Source organism: Bombina bombina, chromosome 5, assembly GCF_027579735.1.
Source record: "Bombina bombina isolate aBomBom1 chromosome 5, aBomBom1.pri, whole genome shotgun sequence".
Taxonomy (NCBI): domain Eukaryota; kingdom Metazoa; phylum Chordata; class Amphibia; order Anura; family Bombinatoridae; genus Bombina; species Bombina bombina.
In genome coordinates, this window is record NC_069503.1 from 173115480 (window position 1) to 173137563 (window position 22084).

Genomic DNA, 22084 nt, shown 5'->3' on the forward strand with positions numbered 1-22084 from the left:
GGATAAATCAGCTATTTCAATTGCAGAAATAAGGGTAAATGAGCTACTTGTAAACAATTTAATACACTCTAGTAGGAAAAATGGATCACTGAGAACAAATTAAAGGGGAGAAATGTTTTGGGTAAACTGTCCATTAAATATCTACAAAAGGTATACCTATAGAAAATCATGTCCCTTGTGTCTGCCTATTTGAAAAGAATTGATAACATTACCAGCTGTTCTCTTGAAACCTCATACATTAAACCTTTTAAAAGCATAAGAATTAAACACAAGGTCAGTTTAAATAAATGATTCAAACAACTATAAATACTGTAAACCACATAGCGGCAGCGAGTGGCATTTGTATAAACATTGTACATGATCATTATAATTCTGTTTATACATGTATAGGTATACAAGTTCAAAAATTAAAAACTATAACATAATGCTAATACAGAAGGAACGTGTTTCTGTTTTGTTTTTTTATTTAGTATAAAAGTAAAAAACTATTTATGACTTTCCCATACTTTATTCTTCTCTAGAAGCAGTAGTTGGATCTGACGACAGTTCTTTAATTTTTTCTTTGTAGAGATTTAAGATATAGTTATCTGGCTGTATTTCTGCTTCTTTTAGCTCAGACATGATCTTTTCCACCTTCTGCAGATTTCGGGCATTTTTCATTCTACGCCCGGCAAGATACAACTTGAACTCATTAAGAGTAATAAGTTTGCAGGTGTCCACTTCACAAATGTTCTTCGAGCCTTTGGTCCTATCCACCTGTGGAAAAAACAACAACCCAGACATTCGTTCAAGATCTTCCAGCTGAACTTGGTATTCTGGCAGTTGGTGATCAAAGCCAATGGGATTGTTCGGTACTATAAAAGCCCCCATAGCCAAGGATTCCGTTGAGTTTTTCTTCCTGGCGAGCACCACTTTGAAGAGATGTGAAGGCACGGCTACATCATCTTTCCCGATAACCTGCAGATTAAAGGGATTATGAACAAAATCCTTATAGAAACTGTAAATTAAAAAAGGTAGGTATTTTTAAAGTTTTGGCTATACATTGCACTAGCTTTTTTTTATTCTATATGATTCATTAGTGAATTACTTTTACTTGGTGTAGACCCCATAAAAAATATTTGTTAGGCAATTTGGTTTAATGCAAAGTAGCCCAAGTTGTATATTAGCACACAAGTATAAAATTGATATTGCACTTATCTGCTATAAAATATTTATACCCAACCAAAACAATTTTGAACAATGTGCTGCAATTAGCATGTTTTTATCATTTTAGTAAAAGGAGTAACAAAGTGACAAGCACTACAGGTGAAACTCAAAAAATTAGAATATCGTGCAAAAGTTCATTTATTTCACTAATGCAACTTAAAAGGTGAAACTAATATATGAGATAGACTCATTACATGCAAAGCAAGATAGTTCAAGCCGTGATTTGTCATAATTGTGATGATTATGGCTTACAGCTCATGAAAACCCCAAATCCACAATCTCAGAAAAACATAATTTATGTAAGAACTTACCTGATAAATTCATTTCTTTCATATTAACAAGAGTCCATGAGCTAGTGACGTATGGGATATACATTCCTACCAGGAGGGGCAAAGTTTCCCAAACCTTAAAATGCCTATAAATACACCCCTCACCACACCCACAAATCAGTTTAACGAATAGCCAAGAAGTGGGGTGATAAGAAAAAAAGTGCGAAGCATATAAAATAAGGAATTGGAATAATTGTGCTTTATACAAAAAAATCATAACCACCACAAAAAAGGGTGGGCCTCATGGACTCTTGTTAATATGAAAGAAATGAATTTATCAGGTAAGTTCTTACATAAATTATGTTTTCTTTCATGTAATTAACAAGAGTCCATGAGCTAGTGACGTATGGGATAATGACTACCCAAGATGTGGATCTTTCCACACAAGAGTCACTAGAGAGGGAGGGATAAAATAAAGACAGCCAATTCCTGCTGAAAATAATCCACACCCAAAATAAAGTTTAACAAAAAACATAAGCAGAAGATTCAAACTGAAACCGCTGCCTGAAGAACTTTTCTACCAAAAACTGCTTCAGAAGAAGAAAATACATCAAAATGGTAGAATTTAGTAAAAGTATGCAAAGAGGACCAAGTTGCTGCTTTGCAGATCTGGTCAACCGAAGCTTCATTCCTAAACGCCCAGGAAGTAGATACTGACCTAGTAGAATGAGCTGTAATTCTCTGAGGCGGAATTTTACCCGACTCAACATAGGCAAGATGAATTAAAGATTTCAACCAAGATGCCAAAGAAATGGCAGAAGCTTTCTGGCCTTTCCTAGAACCGGAAAGATAACAAATAGACTAGAAGTCTTACGGAAAGATTTCGTAGCTTCAACATAATATTTCAAAGCTCTAACAACATCCAAAGAATGCAACGATTTCTCCTTAGAATTCTTAGGATTAGGACATAATGAAGGAACCACAATTTCTCTACTAATGTTGTTGGAATTCACAACTTTAGGTAAAAATTCAAAAGAAGTTCGCAACACCGCCTTATCCTGATGAAAAATCAGAAAAGGAGACTCACAAGAAAGAGCAGATAATTCAGAAACTCTTCTAGCAGAAGAGATGGCCAAAAGGAACAAAACTTTCCAAGAAAGTAATTTAATGTCCAATGAATGCATAGGTTCAAACGGAGGAGCTTGAAGAGCTCCCAGAACCAAATTCAAACTCCAAGGAGGAGAAATTGACTTAATGACAGGTTTTATACGAACCAAAGCTTGTACAAAACAATGAATATCAGGAAGAATAGCAATCTTTCTGTGAAAAAGAACAGAAAGAGCGGAGATTTGTCCTTTCAAAGAACTTGCGGACAAACCCTTATCTAAACCATCCTGAAGAAACTGTAAAATTCTCGGTATTCTAAAAGAATGCCAAGAAAAATGATGAGAAAGACACCAAGAAATATAAGTCTTCCAGACTCTATAATATATCTCTCGAGATACAGATTTACGAGCCTGTAACATAGTATTAATCACGGAGTCAGAGAAACCTCTTTGACCAAGAATCAAGCGTTCAATCTCCATACCTTTAAATTTAAGGATTTCAGATCCGGATGGAAAAAAGGACCTTGTGACAGAAGGTCTGGTCTTAACGGAAGAGTCCATGGTTGGCAAGATGCCATCCGGACAAGATCCGCATACCAAAACCTGTGAGGCCATGCCGGAGCTATTAGCAGAACAAACGAGCATTCCCTCAGAATCTTGGAGATTACTCTTGGAAGAAGAACTAGAGGCGGAAAGATATAGGCAGGATGATACTTCCAAGGAAGTGATAATGCATCCACTGCCTCCGCCTGAGGATCCCGGGATCTGGACAGATACCTGGGAAGTTTCTTGTTTAGATGAGAGGCCATCAGATCTATCTCTGGGAGCCCCCACATTTGAACAATCTGAAGAAATACCTCTGGGTGAAGAGACCATTCGCCCGGATGCAACGTTTGGCGACTGAGATAATCCGCTTCCCAATTGTCTACACCTGGGATATGAACCGCAGAGATTAGACAGGAGCTGGATTCCGCCCAAACCAAAATTCGAGATACTTCTTTCATAGCCAGAGGACTGTGAGTCCCTCCTTGATGATTGATGTATGCCACAGTTGTGACATTGTCTGTCTGAAAACAAATGAACGATTCTCTCTTCAGAAGAGGCCAAAACTGAAGAGCTCTGAAAACTGCACGGAGTTCCAAGATATTGATCGGTAATCTCACCTCCTGAGATTCCCAAACTCCTTGTGCCGTCAGAGATCCCCACACAGCTCCCCAACCTGTGAGACTTGCATCTGTTGAAATTACAGTCCAGGTCGGAAGAACAAAAGAAGCCCCCTGAATTAAACGAAGGTGATCTGTCCACCACGTTAGAGAGTGCCGAACAATCGGTTTTAAAGATATTAATTGATATATCTTCGTGTAATCCCTGCACCATTGGTTCAGCATACAGAGCTGAAGAGGTCGCATGTGAAAACGAGCAAAGGGGATCGCGTCCGATGCAGCAGTCATAAGACCTAGAATTTCCATGCATAAGGCTACCGAAGGGAATGATTGAGACTGAAGGTTTCGACAAGCTGTAATCAATTTTAGACGTCTCTTGTCTGTTAAAGACAGAGTCATGGACACTGAATCTATCTGGAAACCCAGAAAGGTTACCCTTGTTTGAGGAATCAAAGAACTTTTTGGTAAATTGATCCTCCAACCATGATCTTGAAGAGACAACACAAGTCGATTCGTATGAGACTCTGCTAAATGTAAAGACTGAGCAAGTACCAAGATATCGTCCAAATAAGGAAAAACCACAATACCCTGTTCTCTGATTACAGACAGAAGGGCACCGAGAATCTTTGTGAAAATTCTTGGAGCTGTAGCAAGGCCAAACGGTAGAGCCACAAATTGGTAATGCTTGTCTAGAAAAGAGAATCTCAGGAACTGATAATGATCTGGATGAATCGGAATATGCAGATATGCATCCTGTAAATCTATTGTGGACATATAATTCCCTTGCTGAACAAAAGGCAATATAGTCCTTACAGTTACCATCTTGAACGTTGGTATCCTTACATAACGATTCAATAATTTTAGATCCAGAACTGGTCTGAAGGAATTCTCCTTCTTTGGTACAATGAAGAGATTTGAATAAAACCCCACCCCCTGTTCCGGAACTGGAACTGGCATAATTACTCCAGCCAACTCTAGATCTGAAACACAATTCAGAAATGCTTGAGCTTTCACTGGATTTACTGGGACATGGGAAAGAAAAAATCTCTTTGCAGGAGGTCTCATCTTGAAACCAATTCTGTACCCTTCTGAAACAATGTTCTGAATCCAAAGATTGTGAACAGAATTGATCCAAATTTCTTTGAAAAAACGTAACCTGCCCCCTACCAGCTGAACTGGAATGAGGGCCGTACCTTCATGTGAACTTAGAAGCAGGCTTTGCCTTTCTAGCAGGCTTGGATTTATTCCAGACTGGAGATGGTTTCCAAACTGAAACTGCTCCTGAGGACGAAGGATCAGGCTTTTGTTCTTTGTTGAAACGAAAGGAACGAAAACGATTGTTAGCCCTGTTTTTACCTTTAGACTTTTTATCCTGTGGTAAAAAAGTTCCTTTCCCACCAGTAACAGTTGAAATAATAGAATCCAACTGAGAACCAAATAATTTGTTTCCCTGGAAAGAAATGGAAAGTAGAGTTGATTTAGAAGCCATATCAGCATTCCAGGTCTTAAGCCATAAAGCTCTTCTGGCTAAGATAGCCAGAGACATAAACCTAACATCAACTCTAATAATATCAAAAATGGCATCACAGATGAAATTATTAGCATGCTGGAGAAGAATAATAATATCATGAGAATCACGATTTGTTACTTGTTGCGCTAGAGTTTCCAACCAAAAAGTTGAAGCTGCAGCAACATCAGCCAATGATATAGCAGGTCTAAGAAGATTACCTGAACATAGATAAGCTTTTCTTAGAAAAGATTCAATTTTTCTATCTAAAGGGTCCTTAAACGAGGTACCATCTGACGTAGGAATGGTAGTACGTTTAGCAAGGGTAGAAATAGCCCCATCAACTTTAGGGATTTTGTCCCAAAATTCTAACCTGTCAGGCGGAACAGGATATAATTGCTTAAAACGTTTAGAAGGAGTAAATGAATTACCCAATTTATCCCATTCCTTGGAAATTACTGCAGAAATAGCATTAGGAACAGGAAAGACTTCTGGAATAGCCGCAGGAGCTTTAAAAACCTTATCCAAACGTATAGAATTAGTATCAAGAGGACTAGAATCCTCTATTTCTAAAGCAATTAGTACTTCTTTAAGTAAAGAGCGAATAAATTCCATCTTAAATAAATATGAAGATTTATCAGCATCAATCTCTGAGATAGAATCCTCTGAACCAGAAGAGTCCAAAGAATCAGAATGATGGTGTTCATTTAAAAATTCATCTGTAGAGAGAGAAGATTTAAAAGACTTTTTACGTTTACTAGAAGGAGAAATAACAGACAAAGCCTTCTTTATGGATTCAGAAACAAAATCTCTTATGTTATCAGGAACATTCTGCACCTTAGATGTTGAGGGAACTGCAACAGGCAATGGTACATCACTAAAGGAAATATTATCTGCTTTAACAAGTTTGTCATGACAATTATTACAAACAACAGCTGGAGGAATAGCTACCAAAAGTTTACAGCAGATACACTTAGCTTTGGTAGATCCAGCAGGCAGTGGTTTTCCTGTAGTATCTTCTGGCTCAGATGCAACGTGAGACATCTTGCAATATGTAAGAGAAAAAACAACATATAAAGCAAAATAGATCAAATTCCTTATAAGACAGTTTCAGGAATGGGAAAAAATGCCAAACATCAAGCTTCTAGCAACCAGAAGCAAATGAAAAATGAGACTGAAATAATGTGGAGAAAAAAGCGACGCCCATATTTTTTAGCGCCAAATAAGACGCCCACATTATTTGGCGCCTAAATGCTTTTGGCGCCAAAAATGACGCCACATCCGGAACGCCGACATTTTTGGCGCAAAATAACGTCAAAAAATGACGCAACTTCCGGCGACACGTATGACGCCGGAAACGGAAAAGAATTTTTGCGCCAAAAAAGTCCGCGCCAAGAATGACGCAATAAAATGAAGCATTTTCAGCCCCCGCGAGCCTAACAGCCCACAGGGAAAAAAGTCAAATTTTTGAGGTAAGAAAAAATATGATAATTCAATGCATAATCCCAAATATGAAACTGACTGTCTGGAAATAAGGAAAGTTGAACATTCTGAGTCAAGGCAAATAAATGTTTGAATACATATATTTAGAACTTTATAAATAAAGTGCCCAACCATAGCTTAGAGTGTCACAGAAAATAAGACTTACTTACCCCAGGACACTCATCTACATGTTTGTAGAAAGCCAAACCAGTACTGAAACGAGAATCAGTAGAGGAAATGGTAAATATAAGAGTATATCGTCGATCTGAAAAGGGAGGTAAGAGATGAATCTCTACGACCGATAACAGAGAACCTTATGAAATAGACCCCGTAGAAGGAGATCACTGCATTCAATATGCAATACTCTCTTCACATCCCTCTGACATTCACTGCACGCTGAGAGGAAAACCGGGCTCCAACTTGCTGCGGAGCGCATATCAACGTAGAATCTAGCACAAACTTACTTCACCACCTCCCTTGGAGGCAAAGTTTGTAAAACTGATTTGTGGGTGTGGTGAGGGGTGTATTTATAGGCATTTTAAGGTTTGGGAAACTTTGCCCCTCCTGGTAGGAATGTATATCCCATACGTCACTAGCTCATGGACTCTTGTTAATTACATGAAAGAAATTAGAATATTACATGCAATCAATAAAACAAGGATTGTACATACCTGTAGAACAATATCGGACCTCTGAAAAGTATAAGCATGCATACTGTATGTACTCAGTACTTGGTTTGGGCCCCTTTTGCAGCAATTACTGCCTCAATGCAGCGTGGCATGGAAGCTATCAGCCTGTGGCACTGCTGATGTGTTATGGAAGACCAGGATGCTTCAATAGCGGACTTCAGCTTTCTGCAATGTTCGGTCTCATGTCTCATCTTTCTCTTGGCAATGCCCCATAGATTCTCTATGGGGTTCAGGTCAGGCGAGTTTGCTGGCCAATCAAGCACAGTAATCCCACGGTCATTGAACCAGGTTTTGGTGCTTTTGGCAGTGTGGGCAGGTGCCAAGTCCTGCTGGAAAATGAAGTCAGCATCCCCATAGAGCTCGTCTGCGGAAGGAAGCATGAAGTGCTCCAAAATCTCCTGGAAGACGGCTGCATTAAACCTGGACTTAATGAAGCAGAGTGGACCAACACCAGCAGATGACATGGCTCCCCAAATCAACACAGACTGTGGAAACTTCACACTGGACTTCAAGCATCTTGCAGTGTGTGCCTCTCCATTCTTCCTCCATACTCTGGGTCCTTGGTTTCCAAATGAGATGCTAAATTTGCTCTCATCAGAAAAGAGGACTTTGGACCACTGAGCAACAGACCAGGTCTGTTTTTCTTTAGCCCAGGTAAGACGCTTCTGACATTGTTTGTTGTTCAGGAGTGGCTTGACAAGAGGAATACGACATTTGAAGCCCATGTTCAGGATTCGTCTGTGTGTGGTGGCTCTTGATGCACTGACTCCAGCCTCAGTCCACTCCTTGTGAAAGTCCCCAACACTTTTGAATGGCCTTTTCCTGACAATCCTCTCCAGGCTGCGGTCATCCCTGCTGCTTGTGCAACTTTTTCTTCCACACTTTTCCCTTCCACATAACTTTCTATTAATGTGCTTTGATACAGCACTTTGGGAACATCCAATTTCTTTTGCAATTACCTTTTGAGGCTTTCCCTCCTTTTGGAGGGTGTCAATGATGGTTTTCTGCACAACTGTCAGGTCAGCAGTCTTTCCCATGATTGTGATTCCTACTGAACCAGACTGAGAGACCATTTAAAGGCTCAGGAACCCTTTGCAGGTGTTATGGCTTAATTAGCTGATTAGAGTGGGACACCTTGAGCATAGAATATTGCACCTTTTCACAATATTCTAATTTTCTGAGATTGTGGATTTGGGGTTTTCATGAGCTGTAAGCCATAATCATCACAATTATGACAAATCACGGCTTGAACTATCTTGCTTTGCATGTAATGAGTCTATCTCATATATTAGTTTCACCTTTTAAGTTGCATTAGTGAAATAAATTAACTTTTGCACGATATTCTAATTTTTAGAGTTTCACCTGTATGTACGGACAATTTTCAATGCTCAGTTTTGACTGGCATTATCTATTTGCGGTAAGGAACAATTCAAAACCACATGACGTAGAATAACATATAGCTGCCATTGACATACACACATTTCAGATTCCAAAAGTAAAAGTGAGAAGTTGCATTGTATTACTCAAAACAGCCAAGACTTGTAATGCTCTGAAAAAAACAAAACACAAAGGCGCCAAATAGCGTAGTACAGTCTCAATAAAACAAAATTATGTGATGAGTAAGTCAGTTACACTCACAAGAGGACGGCACCTATATGGTGCGATATGGGTGTGCTGGAACTTCGTAGTTGCCCAGCAAACTATTTCCGGTAAAGGATGAAGACTTTTGCGTGAAGGGCTTAGAAAGCAGGTAAACTCAGTAGTTTAACTCTTTTACCACAATCAGTAGCACAGCGTCCTAGGAATCAAAAGTCTAAAACTTAACTCAGGTGAATGCCTGTACTGTCTGTCCTGGACTATTATTTTTTAATAAGGCAGTGGCTACACTGAGAATTTCGTAGTACAATTTTTTCAAGAAAACAAGAAGATACCTTTGTGTTCCTCACGCAGAAGTCTTTATCCTTTACCGGAGATAGTTAGTTGGGCAAGTACTAAGTTCCGATAATTAGGGGGTAGGGGGTGTCTAGCCTCTTTTCTAATAAGCTCCTCACAAGCTTAAAGTTAAGAATTGGATAAATAAAATAAAATAAAAATGAAAAGGGCGCTTTTCAGCTGACACTTAGATTAAATCTCAAAAGATAAAGATTTTTTTTATATATATATATATATATATATATATATATATATATATATATATATATATATATATATATATATTCCAATGGATTGTCCCCACTTGTAGCGCAAAAAATCTCTCTCCAAAGAAAAGTAAAACTTCCTTTATTGTAGTATCAAAAGTAAAAACATGACAGCCTACACACGACTGTAATAAAGCACTTAATGTAAAAACACAGTGTCAGTGATCTGAACCACATGCAGACATGTTTCGTGCAGTTGCGCACTTGATCACTGCTTGAAAGCAATCCTGATCACACCTGCTTTATAGCACTTTTCTTAAAGAGACATTTGTAAATGTTAGACACTGTGTGCTTGAACTCTCTCTTTACTGCCTATCCTTTGTTGAAGAACATGTTTCAAAAAGTTATTTAATACATTTGCAGAAATTTTTTTCTCTTCTACATGTATATTAATAATAATATGATGTTAACTTTTATATATTAAGAATTTTTTCTCTTCTACATGTATATTAATAATATGATGTTAACTTTTATACATTAAAAATTACCTTATGTCTTTGCCTCATTTCTCATAAGTATATCTTATACCACTAGATAAAATTGCAGTCTTTCAACTGTAGTACTTTGATGTAATTTATATTTGACACTATGTGTCATACAAAAAATGTTAAATTTATTTCTAGAGTAAGGTTTAGAGTTTACAATATATGTAAAAATAATTTATTGTTTAAGACTTATATGATGGCCATATATTATTGCTCCCCTTTTCCTTATCTAAAAGAAAAGCTGTTGTGTATATATTAATTCACAAAAAGATCCAGGTCTCTACGCATATTGAGACCTAATGGATTACATGTTTTTAATGTGAAAATCCAGAAGACTTCACGTTTGTTAAGTTTATCTTCTCTGTCTCCTCCTCGTTTCCATAGAGGAACATGATCTATACCTTGAATTTTTAATAAAGACACATCTGAATTATGTTGACTTTTAAAATGTCTCGACACTGGTGTGTCGGTGTCATCATCCTCTATTGATCTGAGGTGCTGAAGAAACCTATCTTTAATGCTACGCTTGGTTTTACCTACATAGTTAATTTTACAGAGATCACACGTAAGTAAATATACTACATGTGTAGTTGAACAATTTATGTAATACTTAATTTTATAGTCTTGCTGGGTAGCAGATGAAGAAAAAGTATCGCCCTCAATGACATGGTTACAAGTTTTACATATATTTCTCCTGCATCTAAAGAATCCCTTTCTCTCTTTTAGCCAGCATTTATTGTGTTTTATTGGAAGATTAGATGGAGAGAGGTAGTTTGAAAGTGTTTTTCCTCTTTTGGGTATAATATCTACACCCTCTTCCATTATAATTTTTAGTACTGGATCTGAATATAACACAGGTACAGTATCTTTAATGATTTTGCTGATGTTTTTAAAATCAGTACTATAGGTAGTTATAAACCTGGGTTTCTCAGTGTCTCTTCTTTTTGCATCTTTCCTTTTATATTTTAGTAAATCCTCCCTAGTTTTTTGCTGAACACTTTCTTTTGCTTTAATTAAAGTGCCTTCATTATATCCTCTCTGTTTTAGTCTTTCTTCAATAATTTTACACTGTTTATTATAGTCTTCCTCATTAGAGCAATTTCTTTTGGCCCTAATGAATTCACCCTTTGGTATTCCTTGTAGCACATGTCTCGGGTGACATGATTTGTATAAAAGTGTAGTATTGCCTGCTGTTGGCTTTCTGTAAAGTATAGAGACTATTTTTTCATGTTCTACATCTGCTTTTAATGTAAGATCTAGAAAGTCTATTGACTCCGTACTTTCTTCTCCTGTGAATTTCAACCCACATTTGTTATTATTTAAATAAGCACAGAAATCTTTTACTTGATCTGTGTCTCCTTCAAAAATGAAAAGTAAATCGTCTATATATCTGAAAAAATGTATGACTTATGTGCTATTAAAGATTTGCAAGAACTAGCTGAGGATAGCAATAGAGAATCTATAGATAAGATAATGGAAGAAGATATCAAATTTGGTCACTTAAAGAAAAAGAGCACCTTTTATCCAGTACACACCAGACCTAAGGTGTTAGATATTTTCCAGAAAACAGTGGAAAGTAAGTTAAGAATACTACATGAAAAGAATCTAAAAAGTAAAAAAAGAAGGTACTCTAATTTAACAAATAAAGAAAAAGCAGCTTTATTAACTCTTCAAGAAAATAATGATATAATGATCCGCCCTTCTGATAAAGGAGGAAATGTAGTCATTTTAAATACTGTAGACTACATTAAAGAAGCCAAAAGGCAACTGTCTGATCAAGAAGTGTATATCAAACTAGATGGTAATCCCACGAGAGAGTTTAGAAAAGAGCTAATTAAAATCACTAAGATAGCTAAACTAAACAATATCATAACTCCTACATCAGAAGAAGTCCTAACTCCAACTAATTCAGTAATTCCAATATTTCATTATTTTCCCAAGTTACATAAAGATTTAGTCTGTCCACCAGGACGACCTATAATTGCAGGTATTAACTCATTAAATGAACCGTTATCAGATCTGGTGGACACTTTCTTACAACCACTTGTTAAAGATTTACTAAGTTACATACAGGATAGCACATCATTGCTTAACAAGTTACAGAATATCAAATGGAAAGAAAATTACAGATTTCTAGTAGTGGATGTATCATCCTTGTATACTTGTATAGATCACAACTTAGGCATAACAGCTATAGAATTTTTCTTGAATCAGTGTACTGACTATGAATCAGCAACAAAAATGTTTATACTTAATGCAATTGAATATCTTTTAACGCATAATTTCTTTATGTTTGGATCAGATTTCTTTCTCCAAAGGCGTGGAACGGCGATGGGGGCCAAGTTTGCCCCATCATACGCCAACCTATTTATGGGTTGGTGGGAGCTGTTCCACGTCTTTGGAGAGAGAAATCCCCATAGAGAGAGAATCATACATTTTTTCAGATATATAGACGATTTACTTTTCATTTTTGAAGGAGACACAGATCAAGTAAAAGATTTCTGTGCTTATTTAAATAATAACAAATGTGGGTTGAAATTCACAGGAGAAGAAAGTACGGAGTCAATAGACTTTCTAGATCTTACATTAAAAGCAGATGAAGAACATGAAAAAATAGTCTCTATACTTTACAGAAAGCCAACAGCAGGCAATACTACACTTTTATACAAATCATGTCACCCGAGACATGTGCTACAAGGAATACCAAAGGGTGAATTCATTAGGGCCAAAAGAAATTGCTCTAATGAGGAAGACTATAATAAACAGTGTAAAATTATTGAAGAAAGACTAAAACAGAGAGGATATAATGAAGGCACTTTAATTAAAGCAAAAGAAAGTGTTCAGCAAAAAACTAGGGAGGATTTACTAAAATATAAAAGGAAAGATGCAAAAAGAAGAGACACTGAGAAACCCAGGTTTATAACTACCTATAGTACTGATTTTAAAAACATCAGCAAAATCATTAAAGATACTGTACCTGTGTTATATTCAGATCCAGTACTAAAAATTATAATGGAAGAGGGTGTAGATATTATACCCAAAAGAGGAAAAACACTTTCAAACTACCTCTCTCCATCTAATCTTCCAATAAAACACAATAAATGCTGGCTAAAAGAGAGAAAGGGATTCTTTAGATGCAGGAGAAATATATGTAAAACTTGTAACCATGTCATTGAGGGCGATACTTTTTCTTCATCTGCTACCCAGCAAGACTATAAAATTAAGTATTACATAAATTGTTCAACTACACATGTAGTATATTTACTTACGTGTGATCTCTGTAAAATTAACTATGTAGGTAAAACCAAGCGTAGCATTAAAGATAGGTTTCTTCAGCACCTCAGATCAATAGAGGATGATGACACCGACACACCAGTGTCGAGACATTTTAAAAGTCAACATAATTCAGATGTGTCTTTATTAAAAATTCAAGGTATAGATCATGTTCCTCTATGGAAACGAGGAGGAGACAGAGAAGATAAACTTAACAAACGTGAAGTCTTCTGGATTTTCACATTAAAAACATGTAATCCATTAGGTCTCAATATGCGTAGAGACCTGGATCTTTTTGTGAATTAATATATACACAACAGCTTTTCTTTTAGATAAGGAAAAGGGGAGCAATAATATATGGCCATCATATAAGTCTTAAACAATAAATTATTTTTACATATATTGTAAACTCTAAACCTTACTCTAGAAATAAATTTAACATTTTTTGTATGACACATAGTGTCATATATAAATTACATCAAAGTACTACAGTTGAAAGACTGCAATTTTATCTAGTGGTATAAGATATACTTATGAGAAATGAGGCAAAGACATAAGGTAATTTTTAATGTATAAAAGTTAACATCATATTATTAATATACATGTAGAAGAGAAAAAATTCTTAATATATAAAAGTTAACATCATATTATTATTAATATACATGTAGAAGAGAAAAAAATTTCTGCAAATGTATTAAATAACTTTTTGAAACATGTTCTTCAACAAAGGATAGGCAGTAAAGAGAGAGTTCAAGCACACAGTGTCTAACATTTACAAATGTCTCTTTAAGAAAAGTGCTATAAAGCAGGTGTGATCAGGATTGCTTTCAAGCAGTGATCAAGTGCGCAACTGCACGAAACATGTCTGCATGTGGTTCAGATCACTGACACTGTGTTTTTACATTAAGTGCTTTATTACAGTCGTGTGTAGGCTGTCATGTTTTTACTTTTGATACTACAATAAAGGAAGTTTTACTTTTCTTTGGAGAGAGATTTTTTGCGCTACAAGTGGGGACAATCCATTGGAATATATTCTATTTACTCAGACGCTGACTACAGACCGGCTCAGTCTCCACAGCTGCAGATCTCCATACACTCTGAGCCAATTGCTCCCCAGCGTGTTACCGGACAGTGAGTGGTATACAGGTACCTTTAGATATTATATTGCTAAAGTCTATGTGTGCGCTACTTACTTACAAAGTGTTCTTTTTTATATATATATATATATATATATATATATATATATATATATATATATATATATATATATATATATATATATAGGATCATGTAGATAAAAACAGGAAAAATATATTATATCAACAGCAATATAATAGCAGCAGTGTAATAGCAGCAATATATCTATATACGTGTGTATATCAGCAACAGTATTTTTAATATGTTCAATACATTCAAACAACCATATATTCAGAAAGATAGTATGTTTAAAAATTAGGGACGTCTCCCTTTAAATCAGCTAGCAAAAAATAATAAAAATACCAACTTATTTGAAAGTTCAGAAATTACCACCTTGTTTAAAATTCAAATAGCCATTATGTTCTGAAAACCATTAGGTTTAGAGAAGTCTTGTAGACAATATGATATATGCCAAAAAACTAGGATTCTTAGTCCCAAAATGTCACTATGTGACTGTCCCAAAGACTTTCAAACAGCTTTGCTGAATTTAAGAACAGAGCCCCTATGGCTAAAAGCTGGGATACACAGACAGCTTGAACGTTACCTCACCACAGCAAGATCAACAGTCCCTCCTTGGAAGGAAAAGGAGATTTGCAGCTATTTACAGTGCTTCCACTCCACACTTTCACTCCTGATTGTCTGCTGTTCCGGTTGGGTTCACCTGCATGTGTGGTTGATGATGCGGTCGACCATCTGACCTTTTGCTATCATCTGATTGGTCCAAAGTCGGTCTTTTGGTTTAAGGCTTTTCTTTGATATTGTTTGTCACAGAGCATATAAATAGTGACTTAGACAATGTCACAAGTGGCACCCCACAGTCTTCGACGCGTTTCGCCCGTTTATAGGGCTTTATCAAGATATATTTTCTGTGTATGGGGCCAACTATTTATGTAAGTAGAGTTCCTGTGATTGGATGCCACTTTAAAGTTGGGTTTATAAAGGTGGATTTCAAAAATTGTGGTACAAGGATTTTTAAGGTGGTATTTGTAATTCCTATCTTATATTCATTACGTTGTTATTTATTTACTCATATTATTTCTCTCATAATATTTCATTTTACATTATTGCTCATAAAAGTTCAAATAAAAACAGATTAACACAAGGACCATCTGATATACATTCTTAGAATTTTTCTAAAGTTTATATGACCTTCTATATGTGTATTCCAGCTTTTAGCCATAGAGTCTCTGTTGCTAAATTCAGCAAAGCTGTTTGAAAGTTTTTGGGACAGTCACAGTGACATTTTGGGACTGAGAATCCTAGTTTTTTGGCATATATCGTATTGTCTACAAGACTTATCTAAACCTAATGGTTTTCAGAACATAATGGCTATTTGAATTTTAAACAAGGTGGTAATTTCTGAACTTTCAAATAAGGTGGTATTGTTATTATTTTTTGCTAGCAGATTTAAAAGGGAGACGTCCCTAATTTTTAAACATACTATCTTTCTGAATATATGGTTGTTTGAATATATTAAACATATTAAAAATACTGTTGCCGATATACACGTATATAGATATATTGCTGCTATTACATTGCTGTTGATATAATATATTTTTCCTGTTTTTATCTACATGATCCTATATATATATATATATAAAAAATCTTTATCTTTTGAGATTTAATCTAAGTGTCAGCTGAAAAGCGCCCTTTTCATTTTTATTTTATTTATCCAATTCTTAACTTTAAGCTTGTGAGGAGCTTATTAGAAAAGAGGCTAGACACCCCCTACCCCCTAATTATCGGAACTTAGTACTTGCCCAACTAACTATCTCCGGTAAAGGATGAAGACTTCTGCGTGAGGAACACAAAGGTATCTTCTTGTTTTCTTGAAAAAAATTGTACTACGAAATTCTCAGTGTAGCCACTGCCTTATTAAAAAATAATAGACCAGGACAGACAGTACAGGCATTCACCTGGGTTACGCTGTGCTACTGATTGTGGTAAAAGACTTAAACTACTGAGTTTACCTGCTTTCTAGGCCCCTCACGCAAAAGTCTTCATCCTTTACCGGAGATAGTTAGCTGGGCAACTACGAAGTTCCAGCACACCCATATCGCACCATATAGGTGCCGTCCTCTTGTGAGTTTACCTGACTTACTCATCACATCATTTTGTTTTATTGAGACTGCACTACACTATTTGGCACATTTGTGTTTTGTTTTTTTCAGAGCTTTTATCCTTGGGAGGCTGACCACCTTCGTATCAAAGAGCTGCCTATTATTAGATTTCATTATTGCCATCTATATATGGACTTGTATATCTTGTATTTCACTGTTGTTTACAATCATTTTATTTTATTAGAGAGCGCCCCCTAGAGGTTGCTTATGTGCATGCAGTTACCTAACAGATGGGCTCTCACATATTTAGCCTCTCACTGTTCTTTGTAAGACTTTTAATGGCATATGTTCTGAATCTTTGGTCTTACCCTTGTTCTTTAGAAATACGATTAATTTCTTACTGGAAAAGAATGTGCCTCTGCAATTCTCATGAAGGTCTATTTACCACAGTATAGAAGATATGAATAAGCAACACCTATATGCTCAGAAATATAATAGCCAAAACATGTATATTGCAAATATGTTTCTATTCAAATATGTAATTCATCTATGTGCATTTAAATTTTGACAAGAATGTCCTTTTAACTTTTTCTTCTTCTTTCAGGGGCAGATAAACCTATTATGGATGGCTTTTATAGCTTATGAATTACAGAAGCAAGACACAATATATAGCACAGTGCCATGGGCTTCTAAAAACAACCATGGACGCTCCACATAAATTACATAGTTCAAGCAGAAAACCACATTGCCTATATGACAATTCATCAATGTTTCACGTATTGTGTGTCTTAACTACTCCTATGTAATATTCTAATTCAGCCCACACAAAGATCAGTACTGTGCATTTTGGCCTTATTTTAACATTCAAATTAAGAAGTTATCAAATTATAATCTCTTTCTATTTAAAAAAATAGGTAGCCTTAAGCCGCTAATGGAAATTAGCAATGTCTGTTCCGCAGCTTAGAAATTAGGTGGAATGTTAGTTTACTGATAAGCAAAATTTAATTTCACGTATGAATGCTTTTTGCACCTGTCTGATATGTTACAAAGAGTTCACAGAAAATGAAGAATAATCATTGCTTTCAATAAAATACATGCAAGCTTTTCATCTTTTAAGTGAGGATGCTGAACACATATTATCTTCTTACTTGATAAGACACTGTCCTTTTCCCGTCTGTATGCAGCATGGGCAATGCCAGAGGTCCACTGACTACCCAAATATCATCAAATCGATTTGTCAGGTCCCGACAATACATTTCAAACCTGAAAGAGTAGTTTATAGAAATAACTACAAATCTATGCCACCAATTAAGCATATGGAATCATTTCAAATCTGCCTTTACTTGCTGTGTTTATATGCAGAATCGTTTCAAATGCTTTTCTACGGTCATTTATAGACGGTTAAAGGGACACTATTTTCTTTGTTGCATCTAAAATCTATTATAGGTTTTTGTTCCTGAACAACAAAAAACAAAACATTCATTTGCTTAAAGGGACAGTAAAGTCATACTTAGACATTCATGATTTAGACAGAACATACAATTTTAAACAACTTTTCCAATTTACTTCTATTTTTTTATTTGCTTCCTTCTCTTGTTATCCTTTGCTGAAAAGGTTTATCTAGGTAAGCTCAGGAGCAGCAAAGCACTTAGGTTCTGGCTGCTGATTGGTGGCTGAATATTATATACTGATTGTCATTGGCTCACCCCTGTGTTCAATTAGAAACCAGTAGTGCATTGCTGCTCCTTCAACAAATGATACCAAGAGAATGAAACAAATTTGATAATAGAAGTAAACTGGAAAGTTGTTTAAAATTGTACTTTCTACCTAAATCATGAAAGAAAAATTTGGGGTTTCATGTCCCTTTAAGTTTGTGAGTAACGTCACTGTCTACCAATAAAGCGTAACAGCCAGTGAGCAACCACCAGCTATGCACAAGCATGCAGTTAAAGGGACGTTGTACTGTAAAATCCGTTTCCCCTTGTGTTCCCAGTGAATTTATATCAGCTTCAGAGTATAACATGTATGATAAATTGTCCCTTTATGTTTCTTTTTGTGAATTAAATAGCTGGGTTTGCTCTTGGAAACCACAACCCATCGAAATAGGCTAAGCTTGCAGAGAAATCAGATATCCTTACTTATCGCTCAATTGCTTCCCTTTCCTATCTGGGAGTGTGATTTCTTCTGCTGGCTGTGTTTACACAGCTTGTCAATAGCCTATACTTATGTTTTTCGGTTCCTATTAGAAATGGAAGTGAAGAACACTATTATATTCCACACAGCCATTGGCTGCACACTCTAGTGGCCTATTTATAACTGTCTCTAATTGGCCACAGCAGAGGAGGTAACCTAAGTTACAACATGGCAGCTACCATTGTTGTATAGACCCTAAAACTTGCATCATTCTATCTAGCATTTATTTAGTGTTTAAAGTCCCTTTTAAGGTATAGAAAGGTCAAAAATGAAATGCGAGTGGGTGTATTTGAATTTGAAATATAAACATTTTTGCTATATACTTCCATCAGCAAAAATGCTTCTATATCCTGTGAGAGCTCATGCACCAGTATTCAAACACTATGCATGCTCAGAGAGCTGACGTTGGAATGCATTCCTTCTGAAGACCTAATTTGTGTCATACAACCTACTGCTGACTCTCTGTGAAGGTGTTACATTTGAATACTGGTGCACAGCCCTCACAGAATATGTGCGTATGCTGCAGAAGAACTGTAATAACTTTTATTAGAAGAATTTTTGCTAATGGAAGTATATTGCAAAAATGCTTCTATTTCAAATTGAAATGCACCTATGCGCGTTTCATTTTTTACTTTTCAATCCCTTTAAGTATAGAACCTATTAGTATAGGTAGGGATACCACAGGCAGAATCAGCTATTTCAAATGACAATAAAGTCAAAGAAACTATTTGTAAACAATTTAATAAACTCAAGCAGGAAAAATTAATCATTGGGAACAAATTAAAGTGGAGAAAAAAAAAATAGGGTAAACTGTCCCTTTAACTTCAAAATAAACAGTTTTAATGTAATTCTTTTCAAGCAAAAAATATTTTTAATATGTTTAAATAGTGCTCTTTCCTATACAGTTTACTGTCTCTTTAATAGAAATGGCACTTATTTATAATGATCAACACTTAGCATTTCAGGGTTGTTAGTGATTAAATTACATACTGTAGGGGGCGGGTCCGAACACCGACCAAGATGGCTGCTTTTAATTTTAGCTGACTCCGGGAGCTGATAGATCCGTTGCCTATCGCTTCTTAAACCTATAATCCAAGCCTAGAATTACAACTATCTTATTGAGTAATATCTGAAGAACGGATTTTTGTGTTTTTTTCACTTTGATTCAAGCTAAGCAGACCGGAATAGATGAGGAACGCAGCGGAGGCCTAGTAACAGACCTGGCTCCTCATTTACCCCCCCTGAGTCCTGATATATCAGGAATAACAGCCGTGTGTGCTGTCCGGTTCTATTGTGGATTGCAATTTCTCTGAACAATTTATGCGGCATAGATTGAGAGTCTAATTACTGCAAGATATTACTCTTTACTCGTGACTAAGCTTGAAGGGGAATCACATACAAAACGTTTCATAAATGTAGGCAATAGATAAGTGGGAAACCAAAATGATGCAGCTTGTACGTGATCACTTTCGGACATTAGAGGAAGATTTGTGTGAGCTCTTTATTAAACCTGCAATCAAGACAGCCCCGCCAAGGGAAAATTACTTTGACGACAAACCTTCCTGGTCAGACTTAGCTAACACAGAGGCTTCTAACCTTAACAATCTAAAAGGAAGTTACTGGCGAACACATATAGAGCCAGAACCAGCCTGGGAGTGTGATCAAAAGACCTGGGCAGACAAGGAGGCTTTGGTGACCGATCTATTAAGGGCACATAGCTATCAGCAGATTTTGCCCCAATTAAAGATGGAAGACTCAGCTGCCTTGGTAGTACCAACAAAGTTCCCTCTTGACACCCGATCGGCACAGGCGGAAGGATATGAGCACCAGAGTGAGGCTCCTGCAGGAGTAGCGATACCGGAGATCCCTGACACTCATCAGTTTGTGACAGACGACAGAGACCGGAAAGGCGGTAAGCTGCTCTCTAATCGTAGCTGTGGGGTCCTAGTGACAGTCATACTGTCTACTTTGAAGTCACAGACGTCTTCATCTCTCAGAACTCTCATGATGGTGAACGGACACTCCTGTCACTGTAAGATCCTGGAACTTTACAAAACGCTGGTTCTCTCGTATAGACTTTTGCTGCAGAGATCGGTTATGTCTCCCAATAGAGCAGGAGTGGGCTTTTTCCATCCATGGGGTTAATTTCAGTTACCTATCACTTATCAGGAGCCGGTAACTATATGCCATAACCCCTATGATTAAACGGACTCTTTAGATGTCTACTTGGACTGATGCAGGACATTGAGAAATGTGCCCTTTGGCTCTATCATCTTCTGTAGGATTAGCAGTTATTGCCCCCTTGTTTACTATAAGCTTAATGTTTTGGATAATACTGCCCTTAATATCAACCCATATTTAGTGCTTATTTTTTTTTTAGGCCCAAACTATATTAATTGTGTTGTATTATATGCATGTTGGGATTGTATCTGACAAAGGAACTGTGCATAATTCTGTCATGACAATGTATTTAATACTCTTAGCTGCGACTCCCTAGTATAAACCAGTCATTTTGTTCTGCATCTAATAACAGCTCTCTATGGAGTCTCATAGGTTCCCATTCTGGATTATGTATTAATTATATATTGTACAATGGATTGCATATTCCTCCCATAGGATTTCATTGTATATAGCAAATTTTGTGTACAGGCTGAAGTTTTTTTTTATTTTTAGTTACTTAGTACTCACTGAACATGGTCACCTACCCTTAAATTTAGGAAGAGCTATTAATACTCCTTGCTATGGGTATGTGTTCACCTTTATTTTGTAGCCAACCCATCTAGGTATTTTCATATATATATATTTAGAAGATCTCATTTTGGGGTTAGGTCCTTATCCCTTTTCCCTATGCTACTCAGATGGTTAACTGGAATAGAGTATTGAGACTGTGCTGCTAGCGGCCGTAACGGCACAGTCCAATGTATAGTACTATTGAGCTTCTCTCCCATGTAGCTATAGATGGTAGGTTAATAGGTTTGTGTTAATCTTCTCTCAGACTATGCAATACTAGATCCATGATCACCCCACCTACTAGACACAATCAGAGGAGTATATTTAGGGACTTTGGATTGATAATGTACCATGAAGCACAATCTTTCTTTGTTAGGGCAGAAAGAGATCACCCTTGTTGCTAATCTATAGTAGTTTTCTGTATAATCACCTATTATTATGCTATCCTGCAGGTACGGATTTATTTACATACTATTGAGCCCCCCACCTTGCTCTAAATTTTGTCTAACTAACCATGTCAATGTGC

The 22084-nt window shown here is 36.4% G+C and overlaps 1 protein-coding gene across 1 annotated transcript in view; it reads right to left on the minus strand.

Annotated features, from left to right (window-relative positions):
- Positions 1 to 307: 307 nt before the first annotated feature.
- Positions 308 to 22084, minus strand: part of EXOG (exo/endonuclease G) — a 33523-nt gene continuing 11746 nt past the window's right edge. The window contains exons 5-6 of the mRNA XM_053713787.1: positions 17784 to 17898; positions 308 to 957 (exon numbers count right to left, since the gene is read on the minus strand). Of these exons, the coding sequence (XP_053569762.1) occupies positions 508 to 957; positions 17784 to 17898 (565 nt within the window). The 3' untranslated portion in view covers positions 308 to 507. The remainder of the gene's footprint in view (positions 958 to 17783; positions 17899 to 22084) is intronic.